Source organism: Triplophysa rosa, linkage group LG6 (genome assembly GCF_024868665.1).
Source record: "Triplophysa rosa linkage group LG6, Trosa_1v2, whole genome shotgun sequence".
Classification (NCBI taxonomy): Eukaryota; Metazoa; Chordata; class Actinopteri; order Cypriniformes; family Nemacheilidae; genus Triplophysa; species Triplophysa rosa.
Window position 1 is genome coordinate 15,006,169 of NC_079895.1, and position 18,399 is coordinate 15,024,567.

The 18,399-nt window shown below is 38.0% G+C and overlaps 2 protein-coding genes across 5 annotated transcripts in view; one reads left to right on the forward strand and one right to left on the reverse strand.

Annotated features, from left to right (window-relative positions):
• tmem163a (transmembrane protein 163a) overlaps nucleotides 1-18,399 on the reverse strand; it is a 44,690-nt gene that overhangs the window by 24,889 nt on the left and 1,402 nt on the right. The window contains exons 2-5 of one of the 4 annotated variants that reach the window (XM_057335980.1): nucleotides 16,342-16,465; nucleotides 15,100-15,133; nucleotides 11,869-12,039; nucleotides 9,412-9,531 (exon numbers count right to left, since the gene is read on the reverse strand). In XM_057335980.1, coding sequence (XP_057191963.1) covers nucleotides 9,412-9,531; nucleotides 11,869-11,920 — 172 coding nt within the window. In that variant the 5' untranslated portion in view covers nucleotides 11,921-12,039; nucleotides 15,100-15,133; nucleotides 16,342-16,465. Of the gene's footprint in view, nucleotides 1-9,411; nucleotides 9,532-11,868; nucleotides 12,785-15,099; nucleotides 15,134-16,341; nucleotides 16,466-18,399 lie in introns of those variants that run through there. The other 3 variants (XM_057335981.1, XM_057335979.1, XM_057335977.1) reach the window with 3 other exon arrangements.
• On the forward strand, nucleotides 13,018-17,458 carry acmsd (aminocarboxymuconate semialdehyde decarboxylase). Its single transcript, XM_057335976.1, has 10 exons — nucleotides 13,018-13,323; nucleotides 13,788-13,832; nucleotides 15,183-15,279; nucleotides 15,619-15,668; nucleotides 15,833-16,069; nucleotides 16,347-16,440; nucleotides 16,710-16,805; nucleotides 16,904-17,076; nucleotides 17,187-17,282; nucleotides 17,396-17,458. Exons 1-10 carry the CDS (start codon nucleotides 13,267-13,269, stop codon nucleotides 17,456-17,458), a joined length of 1,008 nt encoding a protein of 335 aa, XP_057191959.1. The 5' UTR covers nucleotides 13,018-13,266.

The window sequence follows — 18,399 nt, forward strand, 5'->3', positions numbered from 1 at the left end:
CGAGGAGGATTACCGAGCTCGGAGCCCTCGCCCCGGGACAGCACACCAAACACGCATACTATCCGTCCCAGTTCGTTAGCTGCAAGGCGAACTCGTGAAAGGCCCTCGTGTTCACTGTCCTGTGCCGGTTCGTTGTGTTAAGTCCTGTGGAGTATTCCCCAAAGTCTTGTTTCCCTGATCCACTCTTGCCTGTCATACAAAGTGGACTTTTATTCTTGTCGTTTAGGACTTCCCTTGATTTGCCCCCTCATGGAAAGTATTTGTTTTTGAGTCCTGTTTAATTTAGTGTTTGCCCCCATCGTGGGTTTTTGTTTTATTAAAAAGTCATTGTTTCCCACCACCTCTGTCTGCGCTTGGGTTCTCTGTCTGTGCACTTCATGACATGAAGAGAGCCGATCAGAGGAGCAGCTGTTCACAATGTAAGCAATCAGGTGAAATACACTGCAATGTCCTGCTCTTGATTTTGTTTAATTTGTATATAGTTCACTACTTATAGCATTCACAGACACACACACACACACACACACACACAAACACAAACATCCTTCAACATCAATCTGAGTTTTGTAAAGTGCTTTGGCCGGTGAGAATTCGGTACCATGGACAGCAGCAACTCACTAGGTGATTTCAATGGGCTAGCTGTGCCATATTAGATATCCGATCAGCGAGTGTGGGCAGGCTTATTTCCGGTCGTATAACACTGATTTGAGCATTTTTTTAGAGAAAAAGAAGAAACTGTTATATTAGCAATATGACAGACAATCCTCTGTACATTTCTGAGTACCTCGTTAAGCCAACACAATTTGATATCACAGCAAAAAAGGCTGATGATGCTTTATACCAGTCTGTGCAACTCCCCGTGTTTCTCCCCATATCACCATCTTTTTTAAGCAAAACAACAATAAACTCGTTTTCACTGCTCACACTGCTAGTAGATAAGTTTTATCTCTTTGATTTAACTCATCGTTACAAGTTCTATATTAGACGGTGGAAAAATCATATGGATGGAAAACTCAAACGGATGGAATACTCTGTATTGTGAGAGAGTGAAACTCATTGTCAGACAGCACCAGCATCACTTACAGGTGAGGGATCAATCGTGTCATGTTCTTTGTGATGAGTTTCCGTGATTTGCGTCTGTGTCGTGTCGTACTTACTGTGAAAGAGTATTAATACAGTCATGATCAGGTGGCGTTTGTATTCCATTCATCGCACAGTCAGGCGGGGATAGCTCCTGGTGTGGAGAGAGTTTAGCGGTTTCACATCGAAAGAGGAAATAAATGCTTTTTATGCTTTTCTTAGTCCCCCAACTGTGCAATACACAGGCTGGCTTATGTATACATGACTTGTATACATGGATTTTGGTTAACCACATGAGCATGGACTATAGAATAAACGGGGGGGAATGGAAGTCTTTTTTTCTGTTATATCGCGTTGTGTTGGCTTAAGGTTTTTCTGATATATTCCTGATATATCAGTTTCTTATTTTTATCTAAAGAACTGCCAAAAATCCTACTTTTCCCATACAGTGTTACACTACCGGAAAAAAGCCTGCCCACACTCACTGATCGGAAAGCTAATATGACGACTTCGTGCAACTAGCCCATACTGTACCTCTGTTCTGACTTTATTAAAGGAACAGTTCACCTAAAAATGTTCTCTTCATTTACTCACCCTCAAGTTGTTCCAAATCTGAATAAATGTCTTTGTTCTGTCAATGGTGGCCAAGAACTGTTTGGTTACAAGCATTCTTCCAAATATCTTTCCCCGTGTTCATCAGAACCATTTTTTTACAGATTTGTAACAACTTGAGGGTGAATAAATAAGACAGATTTTTTTATCCCTTTAACAAGAAGAATATCAAGCCAGGAATATTGGTGCCACTGAACGCTCTGTGAAAGAAGGAACAGTGAGAGTTAAAAGGATACAATTAGTTTTGCACTGAAAAAAAGTCAATGCCTGTTCAGTGAACTGTATATTTTCCTCTGCAATAACAGTGGATTTGTCCAATTGCTTTTTTGCAGCCAAGATTGTTAGATATGGGACTACAACGCAATTGACTTAAGGAAGGAAGTAGGAATAAACATACTCTGAGAAAGATTCACTAGTGTTTAAAGCATGATGACTAACTTATGCTGGGTTCACACCAAATGCGAGCAATCGCGTTCCACGCTCTTTATCACTCGCGGGAAAAGTACGTTATTTTAGGCGTGAGTCACGCGATCAGACAAACATTTTCAACCTTTGCGGAAGATGAGACTGACGCACGTTCGCGGCAATCGCGCCACCCGATTTGTGTCATTCGCGCCGCCTGCTGTGAGTGTCTTTGCATTGACTTTGTATGTAATTTACTCACGCAAAACGCTTAATTCACGTTTGGTGTGAACCCGCTATAAGTCTCTCCTGTGCTACCTGTATTCTCCAAATTTTAGAATAATCCTTAAAAAGTACTTTTACTAGGTTTTTTTAAAAGTTATCGATGGCTACCACAGTGTCCCCATAGAGCTGTGTAGGTACAGTATTTAAGAATGATTGAGAGGTATCTCATAAACACCAGCAACATGGCTGCTATTGGACACTGGTTCAATTATCACAGAACATTTTTGTGGTGCCATTGTTGCTATGTCCTGCCTAAATGGACTGCAAGGATCACTCAACACAAAGGCCTAACATGTTTAGACAGGTTTCTAATTGAGCAAAACGGCAGACGTCTCGAGTGCTCTGCTCAGGTTACAGGGCTGGCAGAATACGTGCTCATTTAGCAAACCCTTACATGATGCTCTAAACAGGTCTTAGAGAGGGACAGTGATGTGAAATGCTCAGGTGACAACATTTAAGCAAAAACTAGGACCAAACAACAAAAGTTCTTCATTATTTTTAAGACAAGATGAAAAAAACGCCTATTCTGTATGTGTGACTAATGCTAGCGATGTCACTAGCCTTCTTAGCACTAGCGACCTTTGCAATGCTTTAGTAATGAATTGAATGGTAAACATTCATGTTACTATTTAAGACACTTACAAACAATTTATCTGGGATGAATGAATCTGGTTCTCCTGACATCAGAATGTTTGGTTGAACATGATTTAGTATTTCTGTCAGCAAAGACAGCAGGGAATAATGCAAGATTGCAGTAAATGTATCTCTGTCTTTTGGCACCATGTGTGTGTGCATAAACCATTAAACTGTGAAAAAATAGCTTGTATGGCACATCCGAATGACATTGATAAAGACAGTCTTAGTGTAAAGATACAACTCAAGCAACACAAAACAACCTCGAAGTGAAGGCGCCCTAATGGGCAATATTACATTTCACATGCACTAGTTTTATAACCTCTAATGAATAGTGACCAGTGCGGCATATATCTGGACATTGTCCAGGTCTCAGCTGGCTAAATGTCAGTATAATTAATCAACACTAAATGTAGATCCGCTGTTACCTATAATCTCATTTGTATGGTAGAATTACCACCAAAAGACATTTTTATCTATGTGAGCATTTGAAGTGAAATCAAATAGGGCAGAGACACTGATTTGTGACTGCACAAATAAAACAATTAACTGAATGATCATTCTCAGGCCCAAGTATGGGTTTACATCTGAAGGGTTTATTCAATATTAAAATTGAAGCATATAGTTGTTGTCAGGGAGTGCACGGTGAAGAACCCAGTTGCAGGCAGGGATGAAGGGGTTAACACGAAATACTTTAATACAAACAAAGAACAAAACAAAAACCCACGAGGGGGTAACGAGGATCAGACTAATATATATACATAAACTCAAACCAAAAACTTTCCACGAGGGGAACACAAAAATAGCAGGACAAGAATAAACTAAAACTCACACGACACAACGTCTCACAGACAGGCAAGGTAATCCAAGGGACCACAGAACACAACCAAAGACACCATAAACATACACATGCAATCCACGAGCAACAGGACAAAGATACATGAGGGCATTTTAAAGGAGAGACAAACAAAGGATAATTACACAGGGCAGGTTGGAAACATTAGACACGGCAAGGAAGCAATACACGAAATGAGAGGGGCGGGGCCAATGACAAGACACGAGAAAGCACATGAGATGTCAAAACATAAACAACTCATGGCTTTCTCACATAAAACCTAAGGGCTCCGTCCCGATCCTGCCACATGACTAGAAATACAAAAACAAGAAGGCAGGACCGTGACAGTTGTTAAGAACAGTGTTGGGCAAATTACCTCCAAAATGTAATAAATGATATATTACTAGTTACTGTCATTAAAAAGTAATTAGTTATATTACAATATTACTGTCTTTGAATTGTAATGCATTACGCTTTTTGCATTACTTTTGAGCTACTTTGATCAAAATAACCACAGAAGTATGACTACCCTGCTGGAAAAAAACACCACATAAATTCTAATGGTTTCCATTAAAACGCCATTGGAAACCATTAGGTTTTATTAAATACCTTTTTTGTAGTGTGTTTTGGACATTATTTGGGTATGATTTAATGGTCTCGTCAACAGAACCCAACACATACCAGTAGAGACTTTTGTTTCCATTACAACCAATAAAACACCCATCATATCCATTAGAATTTATGTGATGCCTGGTGGTTTCTATCGCTTTTTCAGCAGTGTATGCATTCTAAAATTGCTAAAATATAGTTGATTGCTGCTCATTGTACATCTAGTGGAGTGCGATGTGTTAATGCAGAATGATTGTGCTCATCTATGTCACTTTTTACTCGGCCATCCAATCACAGCACAGGTGGGGCGGGAGAAATACGGCATCAACAAATCTGCAAATACCTGTAGGCTACAACCTTATCTACAATGCCTAAAAACAATGCAGGAATGAATACTTTAATACTTTACTTTGTTCTTGTGATACCCTTGTTCTCGTTTTACTCCCTTGTGGGTTTTTGTTTTGTCTTTTTGTTATTGATTATTAAAGTCCATGTTAACCCCTTACCCGCTGTCTGCGTTTGGGTCCTCTCTCCTTGTCTCACCACCCACATCATGACACGAACAGACTGATTTAAATGTCAAGTTAATGTGTTGTAATGAACATCCAAATTATATTTAGAAGACTGACAACTTAACCAGATGAGATGATACATTTTTAAAACCCATTTTGAAAGAGATTTTCCCCCAAAATTAAAAAAAACTCACCCTGTCATGACAAACCTTTATGACTTTGTTTCTTCTGCACAACACAGAAGGATTTTGAAATGGTTGGTAACCAAACAACATTGTTCCCCATTGAGACATTTCTGAAAATATCATACAAGTTTTGACTGACATGAGTGTGAATAAATGATAACAGATTTTTTATTTTTGGGTGAACTTTTGCTTTAAGGGTTGTTTTAAAAAGCTTTTAAAGAGATAGTTCACCCAATAGTGAAATTTGTGTTATCATTTACACACTCACAGATTGTTCCAAACCAGTATACATTTCTTTGTTCTGCTGAACACAGAGAAGGATATTTGTAAGAATGTAAGTAACCAAACAGATCTCATCCCCCATTGACCCAATTTTTATTTTCCCTACTATGGTAGTAAATGGGAGATGAGATCTGTTTGGTTATTGACATTCTTACAAATATCCTTCTCTGTGTTCAGCAGAACAAAGAAATGTATACTGGTTTGGAACAATCGAGTTCACCCTTGCAAATAAAATATAAGGGTCCAGGTAGAGGGCTCCGAGCTCTGTATTTTTGCCCGAACCCAGAGTACTCCCCCCTTGTAGACGACTCTGAGCTCGGTATTTTGGCCTGAACCCAGAGCACTCCCCCCGTATTCAGGCTGAGGTAGAAAACAGGCTGATGGTGCGGAGTAGGGTGGTGGAGGGATGCTGAAAACAGTTGAGAGAATAAAGGTAAGGCGGGTTGTCTATATTTATAGGGACTTCCTCTTACACTGATTGGACTGATGATGTAATGGCTGATGACGTATTGGTTGGATAAATTATTTGCACGCGCTCCTCCCCAACTTTGTTAATAAAACATTATCTCTTAAACTATTTGTGCCTTATTCTCCCCAAAAGCAAAATATTTCGAACAGCAGCAAGAAAAGATTTGGAGTTAAACAACTTGGTTTGTTCTGTAACAGAAAAATGACTTCAATAAAGAGAGAAGTACAGCCAGTACAGGAAGCACATCTGCTGCTACAGTACATCACAGGCCTCTATTGTGAAATCACTGCTGGGTCCGGACATCTCACGACAATGACTGATGAAACCAGAGATAAAACTTGCTGATGGATGCATTACTGTTGCTAAAAAGATATGCTTGTAAAATGTAATTGGGTGGAACTAATAGGACAGGGTTGATAGGTAAATCTTGCTTAACACTCACATAACATTTATCTTGAGGGAATAAAGCGAGCTGGCTCATTTCTTTGACAACCCAAACGTTTAAATGACACCCGATTTCATACAATCCGACCAAAGCAACTGGGCAAATGTAAACCTGCACACCTTAATTAAATTATTCTGCAGCTAGCTCAAAGCTCAAGTAAAATAAAACGGCTCAACAGGACAATCTGACACAATCCCAAACAGTGCATTTGACAGTGACATCTTGTGGCTTTTGGACACATCTGTGAAGTCTACAAGGCCATAAAGAATTCCATATGTCATTTTAGGATTCAGGAGGGTGTTTACCTTTATTACGGTTGCTATGCACCCTTGATGTGCCCTGTTTGACACTTGATGGCTCTGAACACATCACAAATTAAAGGAATGTGTATACTAAAAATGAAACCGCATACCCAGAACCTTGGCATTGTTAGCACCATGTTTGACCAGTTGACAGGAACACTTTAGAAAAAAGCCAAAATCTGAATATTCTGATTAGCATTAGACATAGAAGCAAGACAGTTCACTTTTCGTACTGTAACTCAATAAATATCTACGCCTGCCAAATTAGACTTACTGGCAAAACCCAGTTTTTAATATTTTCTCTTAACAGACATTGTCATTGTCAGTATATCATATGATTTTGTTATGCTTTGCTTACACAAACTGAAAAATAGATCCATTCAGTTCTAGTCACAGACAGACAGAAAACAGAGCTTCTTTTTTCTGTCTAAAGAATCCAAAGACAGTCACAAGGCAGGAGACCTTATACTATATTTCATGTTGGAAGTGTGATGTTGCAGTATTCAGTCACACTTGATCAGAAGAAGGGTGACATGCCACATCATTGAGTGTGACACAACACAGTGTAGGAATGTCAAACATGCCACTTTAGCAAGGGACAGTCAAGACTTCCTGTGGCCAGTACATTGTGTTAATGAGTTTAATGCCTCTAACAAAACAGGTTAAAACAATTGTTATCATGATAGATGTCCAACACACAGTCAGATATCTTTACAAAAAGTTGTGCACAGTCACTGTCTGTTTGGCATTGACCAACTGCCAACTTTCTCTTCTCCTTAAGTATCATATTATAAAATTGAGACCATAAATAGACAAGACGTAATCAAAGCATATGCTTGTTAGGGGTAGTATTGTGTGTGTGTGTGTGTGTGTGTGTGTGTGTGTGTGTGCGTGTGTGTGCGTGTGTGTGTGTGTGCGTGTGCGTGTGTGTGCGCGCGTGTGAGTGTGTGTGTTCATGTTTGTATATCCCGGTGGGGACCTAAACCTGAATACACACCAACACATGGGGACTCGTGTCACCGTGGGGACCAAAATTGAGGTCCCTACGGGCAAAAAAGCTTATAAATTGTACAGAACAATATTTTTTACAAATCTAAAAATGCAAAAAGTGTTCTACGATCTTTAGGTTTAGGGATAGGGTTAGGGATAGGGGATAGAATATACAGTTTGTACAGTATAAAAACCATTGCGTCTATGGAATGTCCCTATAAAACATGGAAACCCAACATGCGTGTGTGCGTGTGTGTACTGGTATTCATCACCCACAAAGCTAGTAGTACCAGTAGATTGTGACCTTGTGGGGACATTGAGGGAAAACAGCTTATAAATCATACAGAATTTATTGAAAATGTAAGAATGCAGAAAGTGTTTGCACTAGCTGCCACAAGCTGTTAGTAAATTTGCCCCCTAAAGGTCCCAAAAGAAATTGCAGAAACAATTATTGTTTCTGGACAGGTCTCCTAAACTATAACCTTTTATTGTTCACAAAAATAAAAACTAGAAACTTAAACCATTCAACAAACCAATGAACCTCAAAATAGCTATATTTGTCCCTTAGGCCAGGGGTTTTCAAACTGGGGTCCAGGGACCCCCAAGGGGGCCTCCAAAGTCTTGTCAGGGGTTCCCAGAAAATGTAAGTGAAAAAAGTGAAACTTGTATGTCTACTAAATAGTATTATTTTTTAAATTTCCTTATTTCCAATTCATTCCTCGTTTCCAGGTTTTTAGGTGCTTTTTGCTACATGCAAAATTACCAGATTTTTTTTTATTTGTATAGTTCTAGTTTTTCTCACTATAGTTCCTTTTTTCACACTCAAAGTAAAAGTTGCTACAGTACAAATACATTTGAATTGAAAATGTCTCTTCAGGGTTATACACACCCAGCAAGTGTAGCAAAGTGTGGAAGCAATGTTTTCTTTATAATCCCAAATTTACTATTTATCTAACAAAGTTTAAATGTTTCTTTACACGTAAAAAATATAGATGGGTGTGTATTTTAGAAAGGTGGTTCCTCACAAAAGTTTCATCTTATTTGGGGGTCCCTGGCACTATTCAGTTTGAAAACCCCTGTCTTAGGCTGCAATGTGAGAGAAAATGTTAACATCCAACTAATTACTCACATTGACTTTAAATAGCAGCAGAAGTGCCGGTGTCTTAAACTAACACCTGACAGCACAAGTCACCTGCCAGACTGCTAAAAAACCTCAAGATTTGCAGGCATCTATTTTTCCTTTCTTTGTCAAAATGTTTTTATTATGAATATAATGAGTTTCATATCATTACAAAAACACACTTCAAACGCTAGCAAAAGGCAGTTAAAGCAGCAAATGTTGATTGCCAGCTGACCTCTTTGGCTGATTCTAGCCTAAACCTGCTTTATGTGCCACAAATATCCTGAAGTCTGGCAGTGCCAGTTCAACTAGCTGTCCATCCTGATGGTTACCAATGCCAGTTCCAGCCAAATCTGCTTTATGTTCGCAGAATTTCCTGACAGTTTTAACTGCCAATACTAGCCTTGCATAGCCAAACCTGTCACCAAATGGCATAAGGTCTGGTCCACAATGCAGCTTATTCCTTCCCAAAAATGCCATCTTAAACAGAAACAGCCCAATGCAAGAATTTGGTTAAAGTCAACCAATTAAATTGAAACTTGAAAGTATTTTATAGTTTTAGGTGTAATATGCATGGTCAGGAAACAGACTGCACTTGCTCAATCTAGTTAAGTCTGCCGCAGCCAGGAGAAGCATTGCCATGAACTTACTGAAGGCTGCCACAGCCAGGATGATCGTCACCACTATGGAGATCCAGGACACCCATAGAGCTTTCTTCCTGTAACTCTGAGCTTCATGAGGCTTCAGGCGCATACTGCTCTCCAAGAGACCTGTCAAAAGAGTAAATAAAACACTGTTTAAAGACTATTACACAATTAAATCAACTGAACTATTGGAACAAACAACAGGGGCTGGTTATTAACTCACTGGACCATAACAAGCATTGAGCCTGAGGCATTGAGAGAGAGAAGATATATTAATAAGCTTTATGTCAGAGGCAAAGAGGAACAGAAATGAATGTGCACTGTCAAAGGGGTAATAACTCTGTGTTTAATTAGCTGAGCAAAATGATTCAAGGTTTAATTGAGTCTGGTTACGAGCCAGGTGCAAAACTGACTTTTGGCGCTTTAGTGATGCAGACCGTTGCATTGCCACTTTTAAATATTTTGTTGGTTCAGAAATGATCTTTAGCTCAAGCAACTTTATACATGATTTTTTGTTTACACATCATATGAAAAATTAATGGAAAACATGCAGTGATCTATATGACCCAGCACCACTGCTGGTTCCAATTATGACAATATTACTGCCAGACAATATAACTATGTCCTTTAAAACAGTGTCTTACATATAGTGTTTTACAGATAAATCCTACACCACAGGTCACAAATTTAGACTACGTGAGACTACGTGAACTGTTGGTCCACAGAAGCCATATAACCTGTTGATTGTCTATTGTATAGTATACAAGCAATGATCACATTGCTCAAATATGCCTGTGTCATCTGTTCGTAGTAATTTAAGCTATGTCATTGTGACAGTGGGTGGTTGTGTTTGTATCCCACACATACACGCGCCATAGTCCAGACTGATCTGTCAGCCCGTGGCAGTCACATGCGGAGGGTTATCAGCACAGAGTCGATACTTGGTCAGTGCGATTATAAAAGCTGAAAAACAAGAGCTGGTGACTTTGGCCTCTTTTCCACTCACATGATCTATTTCCTTAGTCAGAATCATTCAAATGCAACCCATATGTTCCGATTCATATTTGTGTCTAACTCAAGATCCATGCTTGCTCAATTTGCACTTTCACATAAAAAATGCAACAGTTAGGACATCAAAGGAGCCGAAACTCAATATAAAGGTCTTGCCTCACACTGCTAATCATGTGAAAGGAGAACATCCACATGACCCAGCATTTCTACAGCGATTAATAGGGCATGCATGAAAGAGAGGGAAAAGTTCTTCTCAGGGGTTTAAAGGGACATCAGATCAAAGATGTGTATTCACGTGGTGGGAAATCTGTGAAGAGACGAAAAAGTGGAAGTGCTGATCTGAGATCACACTTCTGAATAGCGCCACTAACTGAGCTCAGGTGCAAACCTGGCACAGGTTCGTATATACTGCACATGAAACCTTTTACAGCATGTTTACAGATTTTCAATGGACTTCTGGGGCTGTATTGCAGAAACGTTATAGAATCCTATAGTAACCATGGTGATTTCAATGAAGAACCCATTTAGAACATTGAACTTGTCTAATCTTAGAACTTAAATGAGCACTTTCTGTAACATAACGTATGGCCCCTGAACTATGTCACCTGAAGGTTCTAACATTTAAAATGGATTCATAGATTCATAAAACAACAAATCTGCTCCTCTAACCACCTTTTATACATTTAAGTGCAGTTTAGATCTGCAGTGACAAACATTTCTTGACAAATAAACTGGTTTCCTTTTAATCCACTAGAATTTCAAAAACTATGGTGATTTGTGCAGCTCGCAAATAAAGTTACACTTTAAAAAAAGCTAAAATTTTACATTGTGAAAATAACATATAATAACATTGTGACGTAATAGGCTACACACATGCTGGGTCACAACGTCACAGAAAACAGCAAAGCTTTATAAGGTAAGAAAAAGTTTAAAATAGTAGGACCAATATGAAAAAAAGAATGCATGCGATTCGAGACAGTGTTCACAAAAACAACGGCGTTCACAAACATGAAAGTTGTCAAAAGTGTCAAAAGATTCAATGCGACACGCAGACAGGAGGATACAGAGCGAGACGTGACGAAACTGAATAACAGAAGCTGTTCCAATGAAAAACATACACTTGCCAACAGAATAAGAATATTTCACTTAATTTAACATTTTTATGATTCACTTAAAGGCTATTGATGTAGTTAAACTTGTAAACCCCAAAAGGACGTAGTCTCAGATTTACTCTTTAACTTGTGATGTGAACTGAGGGTGTTGTGCTCACCTGAATTATTAATAGATCTCAGGGCGCCTGCGTGCTCCATTGGACCGCAAACCTCGCATTGCTTATTTACATCACACCCAAAATAAATGACTTTCAATGAATGTGATTATTTGAAAATATTGCTAAAACGAGTCTTAAAGAGTAAAAAGTGGTGTGTTTGTGTTAAAGAGATTGAGTTTTACCTTGACCTGACTCAACGGTGTCTGTGATTTTCATCTCATGGTCCCGGTCCATATTGAAAAGATCGCCCTGACTCCCTCTCTTGGGTAGGTTCGGATCCTGGGCAGCGGCGCATTGTCCGTTTTGCACAGCCGTCGGGTCCACGATAGTCGGATTGGGAATCGGGCAAGGATCTGAAGTAATAATATCTGTCATGTTTGTTTGTTCGCTTGTTTTTTTTAAATCAGATTTAAATGAATAATCTCACGTCGAAGTGCGACGCGCAGCCATCCAGTGGCAGCATTAAAAGGAGCGGAGCACAGAGATGCGGAGATAAATGCAATCTGCCCAGCATCAGCAACGGACCTCCACCACACCCTCCCACCGAAAACAACTCCAATCCGAGCGCAAGAACTGCAGCAACCCAATTAAACATGTTGTGTCACTCTAGTTTCTCCCTATATTTCCACTTTTGCTTACAATCGCTGATCCAAAGACTATAAATGATTTCTTCCTTCAGGTCGACTTGTATTTGAGAAAAAATTGTCAAGTGGTTGATGACGACAAATTCATCATTACAACCCGTCTGATCTAAAGTCAGACAATTATAAACTTTAGTCAACCGTCCTTTCCAAGTAGACCTGTCTCTTTCATCTGGTTATTTTTCGATAAATAAGTTTGATCCAATTAAATCACAAAAATGTACTCCGCGTTTAGCCAGAATTGTTAATTTCTTCATTAGATCAAATCTTTACGATAGCTGTCAGATGACGACTTTGATATCCAGTGCTGCTTGTTTTACTAAAATTAAAAACAGTAGACCTACATTGTTCTTTAGTAGTAGTGTCTGTGGTAGTAAACGTTTTAACAAAATCGGATTAACTGTAGGCTAACAACGATAAATCTGCCCTGATATAAATGATCGTGTGATGTACTACCTCCATTAACCGCTGGAGGTCAGTGTTGAACAGAAACAATTTTTTTTGTTTTTTGCTGAAATCACTGGACCATTGCGACATTCTTGAAAAAAAAGCATTTGTAACCTACAGTCCTTTTATAAAATGTTATATATTAATTAAAAATTGGTGTTTAAATATATGTGGACGATGTATAGTTATCTATTTTTGAAGTGTGCAGTATACAGCCTAATCTATATAAATTACAAAAACATGCATTTAAATAATCCATAAACTGTATATAAAAATGAAGCCACATTTATTTAAACCAGTCATCAAAAGCTAATGTTTCTTGACGTTTCTCTTCTCATGGATTTTCATTGGACTATTTAAACTGATTTAGGGGTGGGAATGTTTGCTTTCTGAAGAGCACTTTACACACCGAACCAAAGGAGTTGCGACCATTCACTCCGCAAGTCTGTCAAACATCCTTCCATTACGATTTAAGATCTTTTTTTCAGCAGAATGAAGATTGATATTCATAATCATATTTTACCAAAAGAATGGCCAGACCTAAAAGAGGTATGTATGGGAAGCAGGTTATCTTTAACTGAGTTGTCATGGGTTAACCATGATGTACTATAAGTCATATTTTTAAATCGTATAGCATGTCAAGTAACCTTTTATTTATTTATGTAGCCTATTTATTTTTTGTTATAAACAAGACCTAACCTTTACTCTTAAAATGTATGCATCTGTTAAACATTAATGAAAGGGTTTATTCAGTAACTTTGACCTTTATTACTTGTTTATCTGGGCAAGCCGGTGAAGATTCTAGTAGGCATTACTCATGTCCTAAACGTTGTAGCAATTTTTTATATTTTTAACTACATTGTTGGATGACTGACTAATTTAGTACTTAAATAGATTCTATGTATTTTATATATATATTTAGCTTTATATTTAACTAAATTCAGATTTAAACAGAATAAAAATTATAAATTTGACATGACTATTTAATACTTTATCACCTTTATGTTATACAGAGATATGGATATGATGGGTTTGTTCAACTCAACCATCACTGCCAGGTAAGTTTTTAAGTCTGCATTAGACATCGATAAATACTACACAAACGACCCGTACTCTTGATAATACTTTAATTACCTATCATCAATAATTCTGTATTTTAAGAGTTCTATATAGATCTCTGTAAGAACATCACATGTTCTGCATTTAAACAAGAAACATAGAACACTGTACTGTGTTCTGGAGAGTCACAGTTAGTGTCTCAGCTGCTCATGGAGAAAAACAGCTTGATCTGCAGTTTAGTCTACAGTAATGATGGTGGAAGAAACACCAGCTGGAAGGAAGGGGTTTGCTTGGCCATAGATCCTGCTGGCATGATCTCATGTGAGCTCTTCCTGAAACAGAGTGTGTGTGTGTGTGTGTGTGTGTGCGTGCGTGCGTGCGTGCGTGCGTGCGTGCGTGCGTGCGTGCGTGTGTGTGTGTGCGCGTGTGTGTGTGCGCGTGTGTGTGTGTGTGTGTGTATATGTGAGTGTGTTATGGCCCCAGTGATGAATGAGTGGGCAGCACAGAAAGACCTGATCCTCAAGACAGGCGGCTGTTAAAGGATCTGCCAGTCTTTTTATACCTGCAGACAGTCAGAATCATTGGACTGTTCTGTTTCAGATGTACAGTATCAGATTGTCTACCATCAAAGCTTATTTAATTTCTAACCTAACAGCTTGTTGTATAGAAAACAAGAAAAGAATTGTTTAAATAAACAAAAAATGTACAGAACTGGTCAATTTAAATGAATTTGGGATTTTTGGGTAGGTTATCTTAAAAACAAGTCTTTCTAAACAGCAGTCAATATAAAAAAAGGTAGTGTGGAAAAACAGGACAGCGGGCCTTCCACGGGCTCCCTGTCTGAGCAGCAGTGCTCTGCATGGGGCTTTACTTTTAATAGAATATCAGACAAAAAGGAAATAACCTTGAGCTCTAAAAATACTGCGGCATAAATCTGCCTGACCCTATAAACATGAACGTATTCGAAATGACCTCCTCTTTAATATGTTTAGAATTAACTATATTTGCTATATTCCTGTCTGAATATTTATGCATGATCAACAACAATAAAAATATAGTTTACCAATTTGAAAGGTACATTAAAAATTCAATGGTGCAGACAAACCTTGACTGCTGATTTAAATGTGCTTGTCAAGCTTATAACTTTGTGCACCTTCCCTGACTCTAAAGTCCACTGCACTGTAATGTTTGACCTTGCTCTTGACCGCCACCAAGTGGCTGAAAACACTAACTGTCAACTTTCATGCGGGAATGTTGGTACAATACCTGTGCATGATAACAGAATTCTTCTGATGATGGCCTGTTAAAAAATAAAGGAAAACAAAGTGTCATTGATTTGTGCATTTCAGGGAGAAGCCAAAATGATGATGGATGGAAAAATGTTCCGTGTGATTCAGGAGAACTGTTGGGATGCTGATGCTCGAATACGGGATATGGACAGGCATGGTAATTTCTCAGTAAATGTGGTTTGTTCTATAATTTTGCTATGTAAAAATCTCTTTCATGTTTTCTCCCTCTCAAAAGGTCAGTTTACTCTAAAATTAATTATTCCTCACCCCCTAATGCTTCATTGAAGAGGCTGTCAAAGCCCTAACCTTCTGTTATGTTTTATGGATGAAAGAAACTCATATGTATGGGCTGGAATAACATGAGAGCGGATAAATATTGATACATTTTTAATTTCATCAGATCTCATTTTGTATGTACTTCCTTGCTATCTAAAGATCAATTCAACTTTAGTCAATTGTTTGATTTATTGCAGAGATTTCTTTTCATTTTCTTCAGGAGTGACAGTCCAGGCCCTCTCTACTGTGCCTGTAATGTTCAGCTATTGGGTAAGAAGCAATCATGTGAAATTTAACAAATACATTTGGCAAATAAATGCTTGGGTTTAATCATTATACATACAGTGACTTAAAAAAAACGTTCCTTCTTTTACAATCGATTCAATTCTTTTGACCATCATCCCATTCCAAGCAATGTTTTTCCATGTCTAAAGGCCAAACCCCATGACACATTAGACCTCTGTGGGATTCTGAACGATGATCTGGCTGCAACAGTGAAGCGATATCCGAAGCGTTTTGTTGGGTTGGGTACTCTACCGATGCAGGCCCCTGATCTGGCAGTACAAGAGATGAGGAGGTGTGTCAATCAGCTGGGCTTTCCTGGAGTGCAAATTGGCTCTCATATAAACACATGGGACCTCAATGCCCCAGAGCTGTTTCCTGTCTATGCTGTAAGTCTATTTGCTTTTAGTAAAAGATGCCCCTCTTACTATCTTACCAAACAAATCATATAACGCAATCATATAATGTTTCATGCAGATGCTATAATGACAAATAGCCTAATGGTACCTGTTTGCTACATTTGAATAAAACGTTCATTCTATAAAACTGATTAAGTATCTAGTTCATGACATAAAGATTTTATTAAAACAAATGAAAGCATTTTGTTTCTGTCTGTAGAGCATTTAAAAAAAAAAAAAAAAAGAGTAATTTATGCTCTTACCACAGGCAGCTGAGGAACTTAATTGCTCAATATTTGTACATCCATGGGACATGAAGACAGATGGGAGAATGGCTAAATACTGGCTGCCTTGGTTAGTTGGTGGGTTCGATTGAATAACCTTAACCTGAAAAGACAAGAGGGCAAAATGTGATGTGATATATGGACAGGTTTTTCATTATTTCAGGATCATTTAATAACAGATTGTGTTTGTTAAAAACGGCCCTTGTCACAAAGTTGATTGCAATGATGCTGTCGGCCCTGCGTTGTAGGCCTACTGTTTAACAGTGACGAGTCAAAATGTTGGTTTTATTATTTGCTGTTTTTAATATATAATTTATATAAGTAGTCTACTTATTTCCTTCTAACAGGTATGCCATCAGAAACCACAATGGCAATTTGTTCCATGCTTTTTGGAGGCATTTTTGAAAGATTTCCTAAACTTAAGGTCTGCTTCGCTCATGGAGGTACGAAGTGCTCATAAATACTCTTAAATTCAAATTCTGCATGACACTTCACACTTTTAGCTAAATATGGCATGCATTTTGTATACTTTGTGTTCCAGGCGGGGCTTTTCCATACACCGTTGGTCGAATTGAGCATGGCTTTAAAGTGCGGCCTGATTTATGTGCAGTCGATAACAAGAACGGTCCACGCAAATACTTGGGCTCTTTCTACACTGATTCACTTGTGCATGACCCACTGTCTCTGAAGTTACTAATGGACGTCATAGGAAAGGTAAATTCTCGTATCAGGTTCGACGTATGGCCGTAATATTTCCACCTGCTTTTATCTGCATTGTTATTCTTAGGACTATTTAAGTTTTAATAAAGGACTTGTTCTTGTAGGATAAAGTGATGTTAGGCACAGATTACCCATTCCCACTAGGCGAACTGGAGCCAGGCGCATTGATTGAATCCATGGAGTTTGATAGTTGTCTAAAGGTAACAAAAACTTACCTTACAAACACATTGAACTTCTCAATTTTATTCATTTTTCTAGACATTTAGTGTTGAACAGAGAAAACTACACTATTTTCTTTTCTTTTACTTTTCAGGATAAACTGCTTGCTGGGAATGCAATGGAATTTTTAGGACTGTCAAGAAAACAGTTTCAGTGATTCAGTTGATGTTATCAGGAATTGTTATGAGAGTTGGATCATTATCATTAAAAATCTTACTTGATTTATATTTTACTTTTGCAAAATTCTGTACGTTTGTTTTTTACATTCTGTTTACAGTTGTTTTTAAACAGAAAATGCTTTTATTATGTAAAAAATGTGGGTTACCATGTTTCCAACTTTAGGAAGTTCTTTTTGATCTTTTAAAATAAAAGTACAATTCAACTCAAACTGTCCATGTTTTATCTCAGTATCTCCAGTAATAACAAAATTTTATGCAATTATTGCCATTTGACAGAATGAACTAACTCTAATAAGTGTAGCCTAGCACCCGGATTTTTAATAAGACGTTAGTAGGGGGGTTGCACCAGCTGTGCGTAAGTTACAACTTATGCACTACTAAATATTTTTGAGTTGCACCATTCAACTTAGTTGAAGCGTAATGTTACGTATAAACTAAATATTTTTTAAAAGCCTCCCGTCAGGAGTAATAAAATAGCAGACTCACTTAACTAACTGAATAAGCTCTTGTTTCACTCGCCATTCTTCATTGATTTACATACATGATAATGCTGACATTTACAGTCACTTGCCTTTTAAAATAGAGAACATATATGTACATTATTAGCGGCTCTAACAAGAACCGTCATAGCGCTCCTCCGTGTGTGGATATCTGCCCGTGTTGTGCACGTCAAAATAAAATCATCTTTTTATTTCATTGGCGGTTGGCATTAAAATGAAATCACCCATATTGCATGTCATTTATTATTGCGTTAATTAGGCTGTACTGTTTTTAATCAGCATTTGTTTATTAATCTAATTTGAAATATGTTATTCATGATAGATATAGTTAATCTTTTTTTTACCGTTATTATCTGAGGTAAACGAAGTTTAAATCAAGAATGTCTTGAAATTCACAACATTTAAACACAAGTTTTTCT

Bases quoted from the DNA above. Each gene is read 5' to 3' on its own strand.
- acmsd (XM_057335976.1), top strand. From the start codon at position 13,267: ATGAAGATTGATATTCATAATCATATTTTACCAAAAGAATGGCCAGAC. The intron at 13,833-15,182 runs GTAAGTTTTTAA...TGTGCATTTCAG, and splicing joins AACTCAACCATCACTGCCAG to GGAGAAGCCAAAATGATGAT. The intron at 15,280-15,618 runs GTAATTTCTCAG...CATTTTCTTCAG, and splicing joins ACGGGATATGGACAGGCATG to GAGTGACAGTCCAGGCCCTC.